General features: G+C 39.0%; 1 protein-coding gene across 3 annotated transcripts in view; it reads left to right on the forward strand.

Annotated features, from left to right (window-relative positions):
• The window catches only part of slc36a1 (solute carrier family 36 member 1), a 78,579-nt gene extending 61,391 nt beyond the window's left edge, over window positions 1–17,188 (forward strand). For 2 of the 3 annotated variants that reach the window (XM_043703224.2, XM_043703226.2), the window contains exon 11: window positions 13,691–17,188. In XM_043703224.2, coding sequence (XP_043559159.1) covers window positions 13,691–13,959 — 269 coding nt within the window. In that variant the 3' untranslated portion in view covers window positions 13,960–17,188. Of the gene's footprint in view, window positions 1–12,732; window positions 13,009–13,690 lie in introns of those variants that run through there. The other variant, XM_087995194.1, reaches the window with a different exon arrangement.
• The last annotated feature ends 331 nt before the right edge of the window (window positions 17,189–17,519 follow it).

The following is a 17,519-nucleotide window of genomic DNA, read 5'->3' on the forward strand; positions in this document are numbered from 1 at the left end:
AGGTAGGTTTTATGACAATGGTCACTATTACTCAGGCTAGCTTTCAATTAATATTAATTGAATTAAAATTCAAACAGTTGCATTGTGGATTTGAAACTGTATCCCAGGTCATTGGTCTGGGCCTCTGGATTAATAGTCCAGTGATATTACTACTATGCCATCTTGATTCAACAGTATTTCTGGAATTGTTTTCTATTGTGAGCATAGAATAGAACTCTGCATTATAATTTCTCCTTTCTAACCTCTTAAGATCCAAAGTTTAATCCTACCAATACATTCCTTATTAATAACTGTAGAAACTTTTACAACCTGTATCTCATTCTCTCTTTATTGTCTGTTTCTTTCTTTCCTTTCCTTTCCTTTCCTTTCCTCCCTCCCTACATTTATCGCCCTTTCCTAACTGCCAATAGGGCACTTAAGAGTCACCACATTGCTGTGGGTGTGGGGTCACACGTAAGCCAGACCAGGTGAGGATGGCAGTTTCCTTCCCTAACAGACATTAGTGAACCATAATTAGGTTACTCTTTGAATTCTAAAGGCCAATTGTACTTTTTGGCAACATTGTCTCTTCCTTCAATCCGATGCTGTCTTTAATTAGATAGAAAAAGAGAAGACTAAATGCTGAAAACCTGAAATGAAAAATCAATAATGGAAATTTTCAGTTTGTCATCAGTGGCTTAAGAGTTCATGCTTCAGGTCCATGAAGTTTCAACAAAACTGGGAAGTGTTCGAGCTGTAATAGATTTTAAAAAGAGGAAGAAACAAAGTTTAAGATCTTTGATCGTTTTTAATTTAGTGTTGTATAATGACAGATTAAATAAAAGTGGCTTTACATCATAAATCCATTTGCCATATCAATTAATATTAAAGCAGACCAGGCCACTGAATTTGTTCTGATCTTTCCAGATACCAATAACATTTGTATGGTTGAGAAACTGAGATCCTACGTACTTAACATGAAAATAAGCTACAAGATTTCATGGTTTTCAACAAACCACACTTAACTTTACACAGAACAGTAATATAATGTAGAATATGTCAGCAACTTTTATTCTAGCATCCAAAATTAACGTGGTGTTACTATGGGTAACAGACACTGGTCTAATATCCCACAGAGTACATCAACTAGCAAGTGCAGTCAAGGTAGATCCCTCTGATTTCTTAACATTAATGATATGACTTCACTAAATCTCATTAAAACTGTTAAGTACTTCAATTTCTTCATTGTTGAAAACCAGTTTTAAATATCCCTCAATCTACTTTGGCATGAACTGTCTCGATGACTGCTTGTGTTTTTGTAGTTCACTCTCCCTGTTTGGACTGCAGTCCTATGAGTTTTGGAAACCACCTTCCAGCACCTACACTTGGGTGGCATAATTTAAACTTTTCACAGACAATTGGCGTCAACAGTTTGGCATAATGCCAGTGTTTCTCTGAGCTCTAATCTTGCTCAGGTGGTCAAAGCAAGTAGTGCTTAAGGGTTTTTTCCTCCTCCACCTCTCAGCATATTAATGGTAAATGGCTCCTTTTCTGGTTCCAGTACTTGCAATGCAGCTCCCAGTACTTTTCTAAAACTTTGCGACATCTCCTAGCTTGCTGGACATCATCTGAATCCTAACTGCTTGCAACCTGCTGCCGCAGCAACCTTTCAATGTGGAGTGTCTTCTCTCAGCACTTCAGTATCTGACTGAATGAGCAGCTTAACATTGGTAACCACATCCTCTGCACCTGTCCAATTGCCTAAAGTTGGCTGTTCAATAACACTTGAACTGAACCGAGTGACCTATTGAAAACGTGTCAACAAATGCTCTTCTAATTGCATGCAGAATTGAATGTAACAACTATTTAGTGACCCATTGTTTGTTTCCGAAATGTTGCAAAGTACAAAATGGATACAAAAAGAGGATTTTATATCATTAGTCCGGGTAATATTAATTTGAATGCATGAAATTAAGGTGAGTCCCCATACCAGAATTTTCCTGGTAATTCTGTACAAATTTGGAACCTAAGCTATTTTTGGATTGGGATGGAGAAATAAAAATTGTCTTGAAACCAGTTTGTTTATGAAAACATGTTCTGTTTGGGTGGGTATTTAGAATGTGGGTTTTTTATTGATATGAAAAGTTATTAATGTCTCATGCCACACAATTTTTAAAAATTTATTCAGCATATAGGAATAGGGGAAGACCATTCAGCCCCTCTTGCCTGTACTACCATTCAATGAGATCATGACTGATTTGTGATCTAATTCCATTTACCTTCCTTCAGCCCATGTTCCTCAGTACTTAACCAAAAAAACCTGATCCGGCATCCGCTGCCATTTATGGAACAGAGTACCAAACATTTATCACCCTTTGTGTGTAGAAATGCCTCCTAACATCTCTCCTTCATGATCGGGCCCTAATTCTCAGACAATATCCTCTACTTCTACAATGAAAATAGTTTCTCTATCTGCGTGGTCTTTTGCTGTTAATATCTTGATGACTTTGATCTGATCACTCTTTAACCTTCTAAATTCTAGAAAAAATAGATCTAATTTGTGTAATCTCTCCTCATAATTTTACCCCTGAAGTCCAGATATCATTCTTGTAAACTTGTGTTGTACTCCCTCCAAAGCCAAGATGTGATGCCCAGATCTGCTGTGCACTTGTTGGGCTGAAGGCCCTGTTTCCATACTGTAAGTAATCTAATCTAAATGCAACTACTTCCATAAGATGTTTGGTCTGTAAACATTAAAATTCTTGCAAGCTACTTCAGTGTTATGACAACATTGACTTCCAACCGTGACTATAGAAATTAAAAAGAAAAAAAAAATGGGCGGCACGGTGGCTCAGTGGTTAGCACTGCTGCCCCTCAGTGCCAGAGACCTGGGTTCAATTCCCGCCTCCACACTGTCTGTGGAGTTTGCACATTCTCCCCATGTCTGTGTGGGTTCCTCTGGGTGCTCCGGTTTCCTCCCACAGTCCAAAAATGTGCAGGTCAGGTGAATTGGCCATGCTAAATTGCCTGTAGTGTTAGGTGAGGGGGCAAATGTAGGGGAATGGGTCTGGGTGGGTTGCTCTTCAGAGGGTCGGTGTGGACTTGTTGGGCCGAAAGGTCTGTTTCCACACTAAGTAATCTAATCTACTGCAAGTGACCTAAGCAAGGTTTTGTTAACTGCAGCATAATGCCTGTATCCTTCGACTCCAGTCCTCAAAATATAAAGGCCAGCATTCCATTAGCTTGCTTGATTTATTTTCTGCACCTGTTTGTTAATTTTGAACATTCACTGAATTTAACTTAATACCATCTGGAAAGTATCTGGACCTATCCTCAATTTGGTCCAAAATCGATAACTTCACACTTGCTTACATTGAAACCAATTTTCCAACAATATCAATAATATGCCCTCTGTTCTGTTGGGCTTCTACCTTAGTTAGCAGTCTGTTATGCAAACCTTATTAAATGCCTTCTGGAAGTCCATGTAAATAATATTTATTGGCATACTCCTGTCCACAATCTTAGTTACCTCTTCAAAACATTTGTAGAGGTTTGTCAGGCTTGACCTATTTGTCATGAATCCATGCTAGCTCTCCCTGATAAACTGAAAATTTATGGTGCTCACTTGCCCCCTCCTTGACTATAAACTCTAATAATCTCCCCACCACAGATGTTAGTTCAGTAGGTCTGCAATTACCTAGTTTTCCCCTTTCACCCTTCTTAAAAAGCAGAGTGATATGGGCAATTTTTCCAATCCAAGGAATGACTCCTGTATCTAGGGAGCTTTGTAGAGGCACTAACAATAACTTTTCAATGTGGTCCTCTGCTTTCTTGAGCATCCTCAGGTGGAAATGACGCACTGTCAGGCCCTGGGAATTTGTCACTTTTTTTTAATGCAATAAATTTTCTTATGTTAATTTTATTCAGGACTGGCCCTAATCTACAATTAATTTGTTTAGGAGTTTTGGAAGGCTAACCTCATTTTCTGCTGTAAATATTGAGGCAAAATAATTACAATATGTTTGCCATTTGCCTATAATTATTGACCATATCCCCACTTTGTCTTGTGGGCTAACTTGCTCCTGACCACCCACTTTCCCTTTTTTGTAGCTCCAAGATTTCTTCTCATTGATCTGTTTTTGTGTTGCCTGCGATACTTACTCACTCACTAAATGAAACATCTTCATTTATGAGATTTGCTGACCACATAAGTATTTACTTGATGTCCTGACTAGTTTGGAAGTTACTAGATGTGTTTGAATTCCAACTTATTTGCTGGAAGCCTATGTTTTACACAGTAAAATCAAAATGAAGGGTAATTTGCTATATTATAATGGAGGTACAATAAAAAGGCTCAATTGGGGAAGAATATAGATGCCAAAGATGCATTTTTCCCTAGTGCTGAAGGTTAAAATTTTTCGTTTACTTAAAATTGCATTTGTTTCATTTCTCAGAACTCAGTCAGAACCACCATATTATGGGTGTCAAAATGTCAAAATTTGACTTTCATTCAACATTGTCTAGCATCTGCAAGCCTAAAGGAGAATGAATTTGAATAAAGAAAACAGGAGTAGGCCATTTAGCCCTTTTGAACCTGTTCCTCCATTATATTGGTTAATCATCCAACTATGTACCCAATTCCCACTTTCTCCCCATGCCCTTTGATCCCTTAAGCCCTAAGGACTATATCTAACTCCTCCTTGAAAGCATTGTGATTTGGCCTCCACCACTTTCTGTGGCAGAGAATTCCAGACTCATCACTGTGTTAAGACATTTCTCCTCATCTCAATCCTAAGTAGCCTACCACATATTCTTCGTGTGACCCCTAGTCCTAGCCTCCTCAGTCATCCTTCCTGCACTTACCCTTTCTAGTCATTTTAGAATTTTATAGGTTTCTGAACAAACCTCTCATTCATCTAAACTCCTGTGTATGTAGTCTAAACCAATCCAGCCTCTAGACTCCAGTACTTTACAGAAAGATAGTGTGCTTTTAATTTAATTACATAACAACTGGTTTTATTACATTGGAAGTCATCTCCTGTTTGGGAAGATAAATAAAAAAAATTGAACTTCAAGGAACCAACAGCATCACATTTATAGTACTGAAATACTGGAGCGAATGTTCATCTCGATCCCATGTACAGATTGACATAACTGTGGCTTCATTTCCTGGCCATGAAAATCTGGTGGTTTCTTCCTTGATTTGTCTTAAAACTGAACCGAGCTTGTTACTGCTTCAAATAACTCTCAAATAAAAGCAAAATACTGCAGATGCTGGAAATCTGAAACAAACGCAGAAAATGCTGGAGAGCAACTCAATAGGTCTGGAAGTGATATACTGGACTTGAAATATCAATCTACTTCTCTCTTCACATATATTCCCAGAATTGCTGAATTTCTCCAGCATTTTGTGTGATTGTTTCACATAACTCTTCCAGGATTTTCAACCAAACACTATTGATCTGGAACTTTTAAACTAAACTGTTACACCAAGGTAATCTACTTCTAGCAATTCTAAACTAACTTCTCCCTTTCCCAGGAGCAACTACTATATAGGACCAGCTTCAGCTAAGAACTTTGTAGAACTGTCCAAATGCAACCAAAAAGTTGTTTTCAAAGGTATGGGTATTTCCCCTGAGCACTCTCAAATATTCCAGAATCTTCTAACTGAAAGCTTAATGCAGTGCATTCTATTTTGTTCATTCTTAAACTCTCCCAATGTAAACACGTTCCCAATTTCTTCCAAAGCACATACTTGGATAGTTTTTAAAATACATTACATTGTGACAGGAATGCTAACAAATTAATCAGTAGACACCGAAAACTTTTACACCATTAGTTCAAATTCAAAAGTCCAAACTAAAAAAAATTAAAATATATGCAAATCAAACTTTACATCACAATGGTTCAATGAAGACATTTACTGACTTTGAAATGAATTCAGCCTGAACTGCTGTGCTCTTCCAGCATCACTAATCCAGAATCTGGTTTCCAGCATCTGCAGTCATTGTTTTTACCTCAGTTTTTAATCAGGCTAGCAATTACACTTGTGTTTCAGGGTAGTGAAATATGGTTACTGCAATTCCCAAAGTATTTTTTTTTATCAGCAGAGACCATTTCAGGACTGTGAAGGTATGTTTTTTATTAAATGTGAGAATGCTTTTAATGATACCAAGTATACCACCTCTATAGTTTAAAGCTCTGTACAACTATACTTAAGTGTCACTAATTCACATCTGAAATATACAGTATATATTACAAAATTAACAAATGCTCAGCTGTGAATTGAGTAGTCTCTATATTTCAACATATTACTTTTTTTAAAATTGCTGCCATACATGCATTATATAAGAGAAGAATTGTATACAATTGATGTGAATACTCCATGGTTACTAAGGCAGCTGAGAAGGAATATTGATACTGGGAGTATTAAGTATGTCAATCTGAAACAAAAGCACAAATTGAGAGAAACTCAGCGGGTCTGGCGACATCTGCGTAGAGAAAGCGGAGTTAACTTTTTTTTAAGTCCAGTGACCCAACTTCAGAACTGAATGTAAATCATATCTGACTAGTGTTTCACAAAGTAGTGAGATAAGACCAGAATTCATGCATGTTGATAGAGTAGTATGATTTAATTTTTAATCCCAGCCAATTCATATGTTATCACTTAGCAAATAAGAGGAAGTTGCTATCAATACTGGGGTCAGACCGCTTTTTTGAAGTGTCAACATTTAAGTTATGCACTTCATCAGCAATTTATTAGATGGTTTAAAATACATTAATAAGCCATTTAATCTTTGATCTAATCCAAGATTCTTTTGAATGCAATGCAGAACTGTGATTCTGTACACAGAATACATAAGTTTCAGTTCCAGATAACGAGACTTCTGTTATAGTTTGTTTTTATATTCTTTCACTTTCTTGTTGAGGTCAGTTTTCACAGCTTCCTAATCTTATACAAGCAATAATTAATATATCCTTAGCAGTACTTGTAGCTACACTGAGTATGAATAGGTATAGAAGACAATAGTGTAGTTCTGCCCCAGGCAAAAAGTTTAGTCAGACGTCTTCAGAATCCAGAAGCCACATTTCACTTGCCCTGACTACCTCATCACATAATCAGATAATGCTATAAAATAATTCTAGAGGACTGAAGAATTAAATTTCTCCTTTATCAGTTACATCAAGTAATACAGCTTATGAGAAAAAAAGTTTATCATGAAAAAAACAACACCTGCATATACGTAGTGCCTTTCATGTCTGCATGATTTCCCAAATCACTTCACCTACCACTGTAGTATTTTTGTGGCATAATTAATGACTCCGAGTTAGAGTGGTGCTGGAAAAGCGCAACGGGTCAGGCAGCATCCGAGGAGCAGGAAAATCCACGTTTCCGGTAGGAGCCCTTTATCAGGAATGAGGCTGGAAGCCTCTGGGGTGGAGAGATAAATGAGAGGGATGGGGCTGGGGAGAAGGTAGTTGAGAGTGCAATAGCCAGATGGAGGAAGGGATAAAAGTGATAGGTCGGAGATGAGGGTGGATAGGGTTTATGTGGAGGTTGATGGGGTGGAAGGTGAGCCCTCACCTGGTCCTCACCTTGCACCCCACCATCCTCTGCCTAAACCCGTATCCACCCTCCTCTGCACATTGCAAGCTCCCACAGACTGCAATGCAATACTTACTAGATAATCTTTAACTGATTTTGAATAAACGGTGGCTGTAAAACCAGAAAAAAATCCTCAATTCATTGAATAGTCTCATGGGATCTTTTAAGTGCAATTAAACTGAATCTGTAACTTGCTGCCTCCTGACACTGCCACCAACTGGACCACAGTGATAGTAATGGCATAGCTCTCTTATGTGTTTACCTATAAGGCATAAGAGCAGAAGTAGGCCATTCAACTCATTGATTCTTCATTCAGTGAGATCATGACCAATCTAATAATCCTCAACTCTATTTACCTGCCTTTTCCTCGTAATCTCTGATTTCCTTACTGCTTAAAAATCTGTTTTATCTCAGCCTTGGATCTACTTAATAACACAGCCTTTATTGCCCTGTGGTAAAGAATTCCACAGATTCGCAACCATCTAGAGAAGACATTTCTCCTCCTCTCTCTCTTAAATATGTGATCCCTTAGTCTGACTTTTTCACAAGAGGAAACAAACTTTCCACATGAACCCTATCAAGTCATCTAAGAATCTTGTATGTTTCAATAAGTTTACCTCTCATTGTTTTATATTCCAATGAGTACTTCACCTCCCCTCACCTGCCAGTTCCTCTGTATTTGGTATCAACTGATGAACCTGCTCTGGACTGCTTCAAATACCTTTAGATAAGAGGTGTAAAATTGTTCAGTGTTCACAAGGGCTAGTGCCTTAGATAATTTTAGTAAAACCTTCCAACTTTTATATTTCCCTATCCTTTTGCAATAAGGACCTTCCCTATTACCTTCTGAGCTTCGATGCTCATTTTTATTTGTAATTCTTCTACCCAATTAGTAATTTAGTTCTTATCTGTTAGCATTCAGTAGGCCAGAATCAATCTAAATGTTCTCAATCTCTCTCATGTTCACCCAGTTGCAATGGGAATCAAACTCTACACTGTGGGCTCCAGTCTGGACCATACTGATAGCCAACCAACTGACTGACCGGGGATGCCTTAGCCTAGTAGTAATATTGCGAGGCTATTAATCCTGAGACCCAAGTAATGTTCTGGGAACCCGAGTTGGCATCCTGTCATGGCAGATGGTGGGATTTGAATTAAGAGTAATAATCACCGTTGTTGGTTGGTGGGGAAATCCCATCGAGTTCACTAATGTCCTAAGGGAAGGAAACCTGGTCTGGCCTACATGTGACTCCAGGCCTGTAGCAATGTGGTTGACTCTTAATTAGAGATAGGCAATAAATACAGGGCTAGCCAATGATAGTCAAAGATTTTTTTTGAAAAGCTAAGAGTCTAATTAGATATGTCATCCTAACTGTCAACCAGGCCAACCCCATGGCAGGAGTGGAGGCTGCTGGTTGTAGGCACAAGCTGGACAAAACACTTGCTTCTACATGTTGGCATTGTACTGCAGGCTACAGCTTTCCCAATCCCTCTCCCTGACACACTCCTCATGCCTCATGCATGCACCCCATACCCTCAATGCCATGCTATGCCTCTCTGTCTATCTCTTATGGCTTGATATATCCCCTCTACCATCCCCAAGATGCTGATGACCCATGCTGCACCTACCAATCCCGGGGCTCTCTTTACCCTCTGTGCCATTCTTTGCACCTGTACTCACCATCCTGACCTTTTATAGATCCTTGGTTAACATTTTCACCCTATCTTATCCATTTAACAAACCTCCTTTGCCCATTCACCTATTGTCAAATTTCAGTGTCCATGTACTTGAAAATAAAATTGTTAAATAGAGTTTTGCAGACTTCATTCCATTGAGCAAAGCAATAACATTCATTTTAAAAATACATTTGCTACATTTGAATTCCTTCATTTCTGTAAAATCTTGTAAAAACACACTTCCTTCAAGTGCAAGAAGGATCAAAATTTAGTCACTCCTCAGAGTCCAAAACACGTGATGAAATAGAAAATGCCGCACTGTTTAAAAAAAAAAAATCCTAAGACATAGGAACAAGAGTAGGTCTGCTCCACTATTCATGAGAATCATGGCTGATTCAGTATTCCTCATGTCCACTTTCCTGCCTTTTCCCGTATTCCTCAAATCCCCTGTGTCTTAAGGATCTGTCTATCGCAGCCTTAAATATACACAAGGACTCTTCCTTTATAGCTCCTTACAGCAAGTAAATGAAAAGACTCAAGCTCTCCCAGAGAAGAAATTCCTCATTTCAGACTTGCAGTGGAGACCCTTTATTCTGAGGCTGTGCCTGTTAGTTCTAGACTCTTCCATGAAAGAAGACATCTCGTAGTATTGTCTCTGTCAAGCTGCTTAAGAATCCTATATTTTTCAATGAGGTCACCTCTCATTCTTCTAAACGCAGTGGTAGTCTGGTGCACTGACCTCTACACCGCTGAAGCCAAATGCCAACTCGAGGACACCTCTTCCTACCGCCCCCTCGACTATGACCCCACCCCCCCATCACCAAACCATCATCTCCCAGACCATACAGAACCTCATCACCTCAGGAGATCTCCCACCCACAGCTTCCAACCTCATAGTCTGGGAACCCCGCACTGCCCGGTTCTACCTCTTTCCCAAGATCCACAAGCCTGACCACCCTGGCCGACCCATTGTCTCAACGTGCTCCTGCCCCACTGAACTCATCTCTACCTACCTCAACACTGTCCTATTCCCCCTAGTCCTGGAACTCCCCACATACGTTCGAGACACCACCCACGCCCTCCACCTCCTCCACGACTTCCGTTTCCCCAGCCCCCAATGCCTCATCTTCACCATGGATATCCAATCCCTCTACACCTCCATCCGCCATGACCAGGGCCTCCAAACCCTCCGTTTTTTACTTTCCCGACGTCCCCAACAGTACCCTTCCACCGACACACTCATTCGTTTGGCCGAACTGATCCTCACCCTTAACAATTTCTCCTCCGAATCCTCCCACTTCCTCCAGACCAAAGGGGTAGTCATGGGCACACGTATGGGCCACAGCTATTCCTGTCTCTTTGTTGGCTACGTAGAACAGTCGATCTTCCGTAATTACACCAGCACCACTCCCCATCTCTTCCTCCGCGACATTGATGACTGCATTGGCGCCACCTCATGCTCCCGCGAGGAGGTTGAGCAATTCATCAACTTCACCAACACATTCCACCCTGACCTTAAATTTACCTGGACCATCTCTGACACCTCCCTCCCCTTCCTGGACCTCTCCATCTCCATTAATGACGACCGACTTGACACCGACATTTTTTACAAACCCACCGACTCCCACAGCTACCTGGATTACACCTCTTTCCACCCTACCTCTTGCAAAAATGCCATCCCCGTATTCCCAATTCCTCCGCCTCCGCTGTATCTGCTCCCAGGAGGACCAGTTCCACCACGGAACACACCAGATGGCCTCCTTCTTTAGAGACCACAATATCCCCTCCCACGTGGTTAAAGTTGCCCTCCAATGCATTTCGTCCATATCCCACACCTCCGCCCTCAGACCCCACCCCTCCAACCGTAACAAGGACGGAACGCCCCTGGTGCTCACCTTCCACCCTATCAACCTTCGCAAAAACCAAATCATCCGCCGAAATTTCTGCCACCTCCAAAAAGAGCCTTCCGCAAAGACTGTTCCCTCCGTGACTACCAGGTCAGGTCCACGCCCCCCCCCCCCCCCCCCCCCCACAACCCACCCTCCCATCCTGGCACCTTCCCCTGCCACCGCAAGAATTGTAAAACCTGCGCCCATACCTCCACCCTCACCTCCATCCAAGGCCCTAAAGGAGGCTTCCACATCCATCATCCTCCGGATTATCTGCTGCACTTGTTTGCTAGCTTTTGTTGTTTCATGCAGAGGTATGCCTAAATCCCTTTGTATTTCAGCTTTTGCAGATTTCCTCCATTTAAATAATTCTCTTTCGTACTCCCTTCTAAAATGAACAAATTCACATTTTCCCACAATATACTGCATTTGCCAGCTTTTTGCCCACTTAATTATCCTATCAATATCTTCCTGTAAATTGTGTCCCTCTCTGAGCTGTCTTTCTGCCTATTTTTATATCTGCAAATTTGGTTACAGTACATTCACTTCCTTCCTCCAAGTCAGTAATATATATTGTAAGCAGTTGTGGTTCCAGCACTGATCCCTGTGGAAAACCACTGGTTGCCAACCTGAAGAAGAACCCCTTTTCCCAAGTTGCTTTTTTCTGTCCATACCAATATACTACATGCAACACTGTGGGTTCATATATTATGACTTAGCCTTTAAGAAGTAACTTGTCAAACACCTTTTGGAGGTTCAGTTGGAATCACAGAATTCCTGCACTGCAGAAAAAGGCTATTTGTCCCATTGCGTATACACTGACCCTCCAAAGAGTACGTGACGCTTTTGCTGTGACTCTGAATTCACGGTTAATCTAGCTAGCTGGCACATCCCTGGATGCTACTCTTTGAGCCGTGTGAAGAAGCCAGAGCACCTGGCAGGAAAAAATTGGGAGAATGTGCAAATTCCACACAGACCGTCATCCAAAGCTGGAATTGAACCGAGGTCTCTGACATTGTGAGGTAGTAATGCTAACCACTGTGCCATATTTACTAATTCCTGAAAAATTAATGACACACACCTTCCCTTTCATGAAGCCATACTGATTGTTTGATTAGACTGATTTTCCAAATGTACAGCTATTACATCCTTAATAACTGATTCCAACATTTTTCCAACAATGGAGTTAGACTAATTGGCATATAATGACATACTTTTAGCCTCCCTTCTTGAATAGGGGTGTCAAAGTGGAAGTTTTCAAGTCATCTGATACTTTACCAGAATGCAATGATCTTTGGACAATTACGATGAATGCATTTGGTATTTCTGTAACAACTTTTAAAATCCTAGGATGCCTAAACACCGGGGCCAAGCTTCTTAACTGCCTTAACCCCATTAGTTAATAATGGAGAATTGTGAAATTTATATGCAGCAACAGTCCAAATGGAGATGCTCAAGTTTCTGGTAAATCTCTTGATAGCCTAACAGTTCAGTAATTCAAACTTGTTTTGCAACTTTTCAGTTATTTTCTGTCTATTTTAATAATTCCTTTCTCAAGATGTACTGGAATTATATCCACAGGCGTACTTTGGCAATCCAAAAATAAATTCACTGAAACAGACTCAGGCTGTCTCATGCATGCCTTGTCCAGAAAGCAAGGATATCAAAATTGGATTTAAATGTCTGGCTGTCTTCGTGAATTGTGCAGTCCCATGAAACTCCTGGGAAAATCGAAAATGGTACATTTGGGAATATGTCTTTCTGTTTTTGCTGTATTTGTCATGACAGAGATAGATTAGATTTTTTTTTAGATTAGATTACTTAGTGTGGAAACAGGCCCTTCGGCCCAACAAGTCCACACCGCCCCTCCAAAGCGCAACCCACCCATACGCCTACATTTACCCCTTACCTAACACTACGGGCAATTTAGCATGGCCAATTCACCTGACCTGCACATCTTTGGACTGTGGGAGGAAACCGGAGCACCCGGAGGAAACCCACGCAGACATGGGGAGAATGTGCAAACTCCACACAGTCAGTCGCCTGAGGCGGGAATTGAACCCGGGTGTCTGGCGCTGTGAGGCAGCAGTGCTAACCACTGTGCCACCGTGCCGCCCACTACTGTCAAGGCCAAAATTGTGACCTCCGTCTTTCAGATGAGATATTAATCTGAGGCGGGTTCTGGGACAGGGGGCAAGTCTGAAACAGTATCCAAACTTGTGATCACATTCCTGCATCTTAACGGAGTTATATCCCTGTTAAAGCAATTATTTAAATGTTCAGTATTACTGCTTTTTGAAGATCAAAGTTGTTCTGGAATCATGGTTACAATCTCAATAAATGCCAGTAGAAGAATTTTGTCATTTATCTTGGTACTAGACTGTGTCCAAACTGACTGGAATGTTTGTCCAAATAACAAACAAAACTTTAAGCATTTTGCAGCCAAATAATTATATTAAAAGATTTTCCATAAATGAAGTTCTATATGAAATTATTCATTTTGATTTGTTTTTCTCAATACTTTGTTTTGTTCCTACAGGTGTCTTGGCTATTTTGATTCCACGTCTGGAAATTGTGATCACATTAGTTGGGTCCATTAGTAGCAGCACGCTAGCATTAATCTTTCCCCCACTTCTCGAAATTACCACCTACTATTGTGAGGGAATCAGCCGATGGAAGATTGCCAAGAATATTATGATCAGCGTGGTGGGCTTTGTGGGATTTGTAGCTGGGACCTATGTGTCCATTGAAGAACTGGTGTTTTATACAGTCCCCCTTACCAATATTACTGCTGGTAACCACAGATAGTTTAGTTTAATTCTATTGTATAGTGTCCAAAGTGATTTGGATTTGTTTACCTTTTATTTGCTTTCCCCTAAGCACTTTATTGTCTTCAGTGCAGATGAATAAGTAGTAGTCTGTACAAAACTTTGTTCATAAGGCAGGAACAGAGGTGGTTTTGAGTGAAATGCATGTAACTTAATGCCTTTGTTTTATTAATGGACAATTATGTTCGGTTTCTAGGTGGATCCTGTGGTGTTACAAAGTTCAGAGCAGAGCAGGGAATTAAATCACTGGTGCTAGTCATTGATAGTGTACTCCAAAGTTTAATTTGTAAATGTCTATGTAATCAAGTTTCTGTTTTTGTGGGGCTGTGGGAGGCTTTTGTTTTAATAATCTACTTAATTGTATGCTTTAATTTAACTTGGAAATTCATTTTTTACATTTTCAAATTGTTACAATTTTCGGTGACAGCTTCCCATTAATTTTTGGTGTTAAAAAGGTTTTTTTCCTTCCATGAAGCTCTGTATCCAGTGCAACTTTTGTATACAATTGATAGCAAGTGCAACTAGATCAGGTTCAGAAGGTAGCTGACCTAAGCTTCCTGTCATTTGTGTCTTGCTTTGCATTTGTGGTCAAGTCCAGATACCTGTTGGTTTTTTAGATCAGAGGTGACCTCAAATCAGATTGTAATAATATTGTTTCCCTATTCACCAATTCAGGCCAAAATCTGTTTCTTGATTCTCACAGATCCAAGATGATTTGTGTTCTTCCCCTTCCCCATTTCCTGCTAACAGAGATTATGGAAAACAGACAGCTTTCACAAAGCTTTGTTTCAGTTTGATGAGTAATAATGTATTTATTGTAAACTGGTGAATCCATCCCTTTTTTACATATTCAAAATTAATGTTCACTTTATTTTTTATTTTTGAGAAAATAGATCTTGTGTAGGATTTTAATGGCATTTTTTGATCAAAAATGTTAGGGAACTGGTGAAGAATTTACCTCTGAAACCCCTGCAAACTATATTACACTGATGGTTGCACCAGTTTGTTGGATGTAAGGTCACTTGAAATATATTTCAGTGCATTCATCTAGTGTCTAGTTTTCCTGCTTCTTTGCAAATCTAACATTAACTTGTAATTTTCATTCTGGAGGCTAGAAAATGGCTGGTGTACTGTGTTATGTAGGCGAGCAGCATTATACTGTGTGGAGAGGTGCTTTTTATATTAGCTGATACTATAAATGTTAATGAAAATATATGTAAAATATGTACAGTACATGAAGTACTACAGTTTAATTTTATTTGCTTAACTAAAGTATTTTTACTTTGGGGCAGCAAAAAGGGGTTACAGAAGAGAATCATGTGGAATAAACTATAAGTGTTGGGCTTTAGCGTAAACAAATTGAATTCAATGAAGCATATTAAAAGCTGTCTTAATCTGGAGTGAATTATGTGATTATGCCACATTTCTGCTGTTGACATCTGTTTGGGTCAGAATGCCAACTAGCTGTTAAGAGGCTGTTTTTATGAGTCATACATAGTTATGAGTATTTTAGATTGAACAAGCGGTTTGCATTTAGTTTCAACTTGGATAATGACTGCTCAGATAAAATAATGCATTAAACAAAATCAGTTGTTTTTTATATGGATAAGTGCTAAACATTTTCAAGATAGATTGGATTCATTCTTGGGCTGTCACCTCTGCTATAAAAAAAATTAAGTAATTTGCACAAGGATGAAGAATTTTAACACTAAAATTCTAATTAATATAACCAGTGCAAAATTAGTGTTTCTAAACAAATGATTTTTTTTGTCCAAAATAATTTGAAGAAAGGGAAAATAAATGTTTCATGCACTTTAAATTGGCTTTCTCCACTTCATACTTACTTTCAACTTTGTACTATTACAGGAGTTTATGGCTGTACTTGATTCAAATTATTTTTTATTCCTCAAATAATTTGTTGCAGCTCAGCAACAACTTTAAAAACTTGCACCTTTTAAAGTAGTAGATTGTTCCAAGGTATTTCACAGGAATGATTTCAGACAATATTTTACAACAAATTGACAAATTTATTGTCAGAGTTATATTTAAAGAAACAGTAATTATGTTGTTGAGATGTCAACTTGTAAAGGTTATTGAGAATTTGGAGAGGTTAAAATGCTATGACCAGCAGCAATCAGTTGCTTACAGGTGGTTAGAATTGTTTTTTTTTTGGGTGGGTGCAAAAGTGAATATAATAATGTGCTCCCAGCAATTACTGTCTCCAGCAGCCTGATTAGATTCTCAAAGAAATAAAGCATTACCTGTATGTATTTAGTGATCAGTTCTTGAGGCCCATTAATGGTTAAAGATTAGGTTTTAGAGAATAATCTTGAAGGTTTTGATATAATTCATGGGTATCCATTTTGACTATTCAAGATCTATTCTACAGACTCTAAAAAGTGGCCATTATTAACAGCTGCATAGTTCATTTCAATCATCTTTTTGTAATTGGTCTGCCACTGATGCGAGCAAACTTTGTTTTTAAAACACTGTAGTAGATTTTATGGGAAGCTATTTGCTGAAGTTTTAAATTGCATGATGCAAACGTTTTGGACCTTTTTATTCTAGTACATTGGTAGAGGTCATGATTTTAGCCACAATTCACTGTACACTAATCTATGTGTGTAAATAAAAACCGAACTTTTGTGTGGTATACATCATACATTAATTGAATTACTATTTCTGTCAATACCGAATGTTTACCGTGACAGTACGTAATTGCTGGATCAGGTTTGCACAATATTCAAAGTATTAACAGTTGCTTAATAATTGTATCAATTCCTATTAAAATCAAACTATCAGTCTTTTTTTAAATATGTATCAATTCTAATGGAGGATCAAAAGAAGGCTGCTGTATAACCCAGAAAGGTTTGTTTTATTCCTTTCCTCTTCCTCATCTGCATCCTTTCTTCCCTACCTCTTTCCTTCCATCATTACTCAACAGTCTGTTAGACAAATATCTAGCATAGGTTAAATGGTTAGTTCATGGATTAGAATATGCTTGTGTATTCTGGGAATTATTTGTGATCTGCATCTCATAATGTAAGTTTGTTAGAGTCTCCTCAGGGTAATACATACAATTACTGGATCATCTGTCAGCTTGTTTTGTTCTAAATGACTATCACTGTTGTTATTCTTGTGTATAATTAATGTGCAAATGGAAATTGGTTGTTTTTTTTATGCTAATTAAAATCATACTCTGTACTTTGGACTGCTTTTGTGTTTATTGTTATCTTGGTGCATAGAAGCTTACAGCACAAGAAGAGGCCATTCTAACCATCATGCCTGTGCCAGCCCTTGGATGCTCTTTTCTGTTCAGAGATAATTCTGGTCTTTACTCAGTTTCCTTTTATTAGCCTGCTAATTAGCTGAATTTGGAATTATAAACAATTGAATTGAAATTATTCCTTGTATCAAATGTGGGATGTGTTGATCACTAATGAGGTCTTCGGGGAAGAAGTTTTCACTTTGAAAGTTAGTTTTCATCGCACAGTGTCAGTTTAATTCCTATTACTTTCATTGTTGAGAAATGTTCCTTTT

This window comes from Chiloscyllium plagiosum, unplaced genomic scaffold (genome assembly GCF_037043375.1).
Source record: "Chiloscyllium plagiosum isolate Xiang-an unplaced genomic scaffold, Cpla_swu_hap1 HiC_scaffold_16, whole genome shotgun sequence".
NCBI lineage: Eukaryota > Metazoa > Chordata > Chondrichthyes > Orectolobiformes > Hemiscylliidae > Chiloscyllium > Chiloscyllium plagiosum.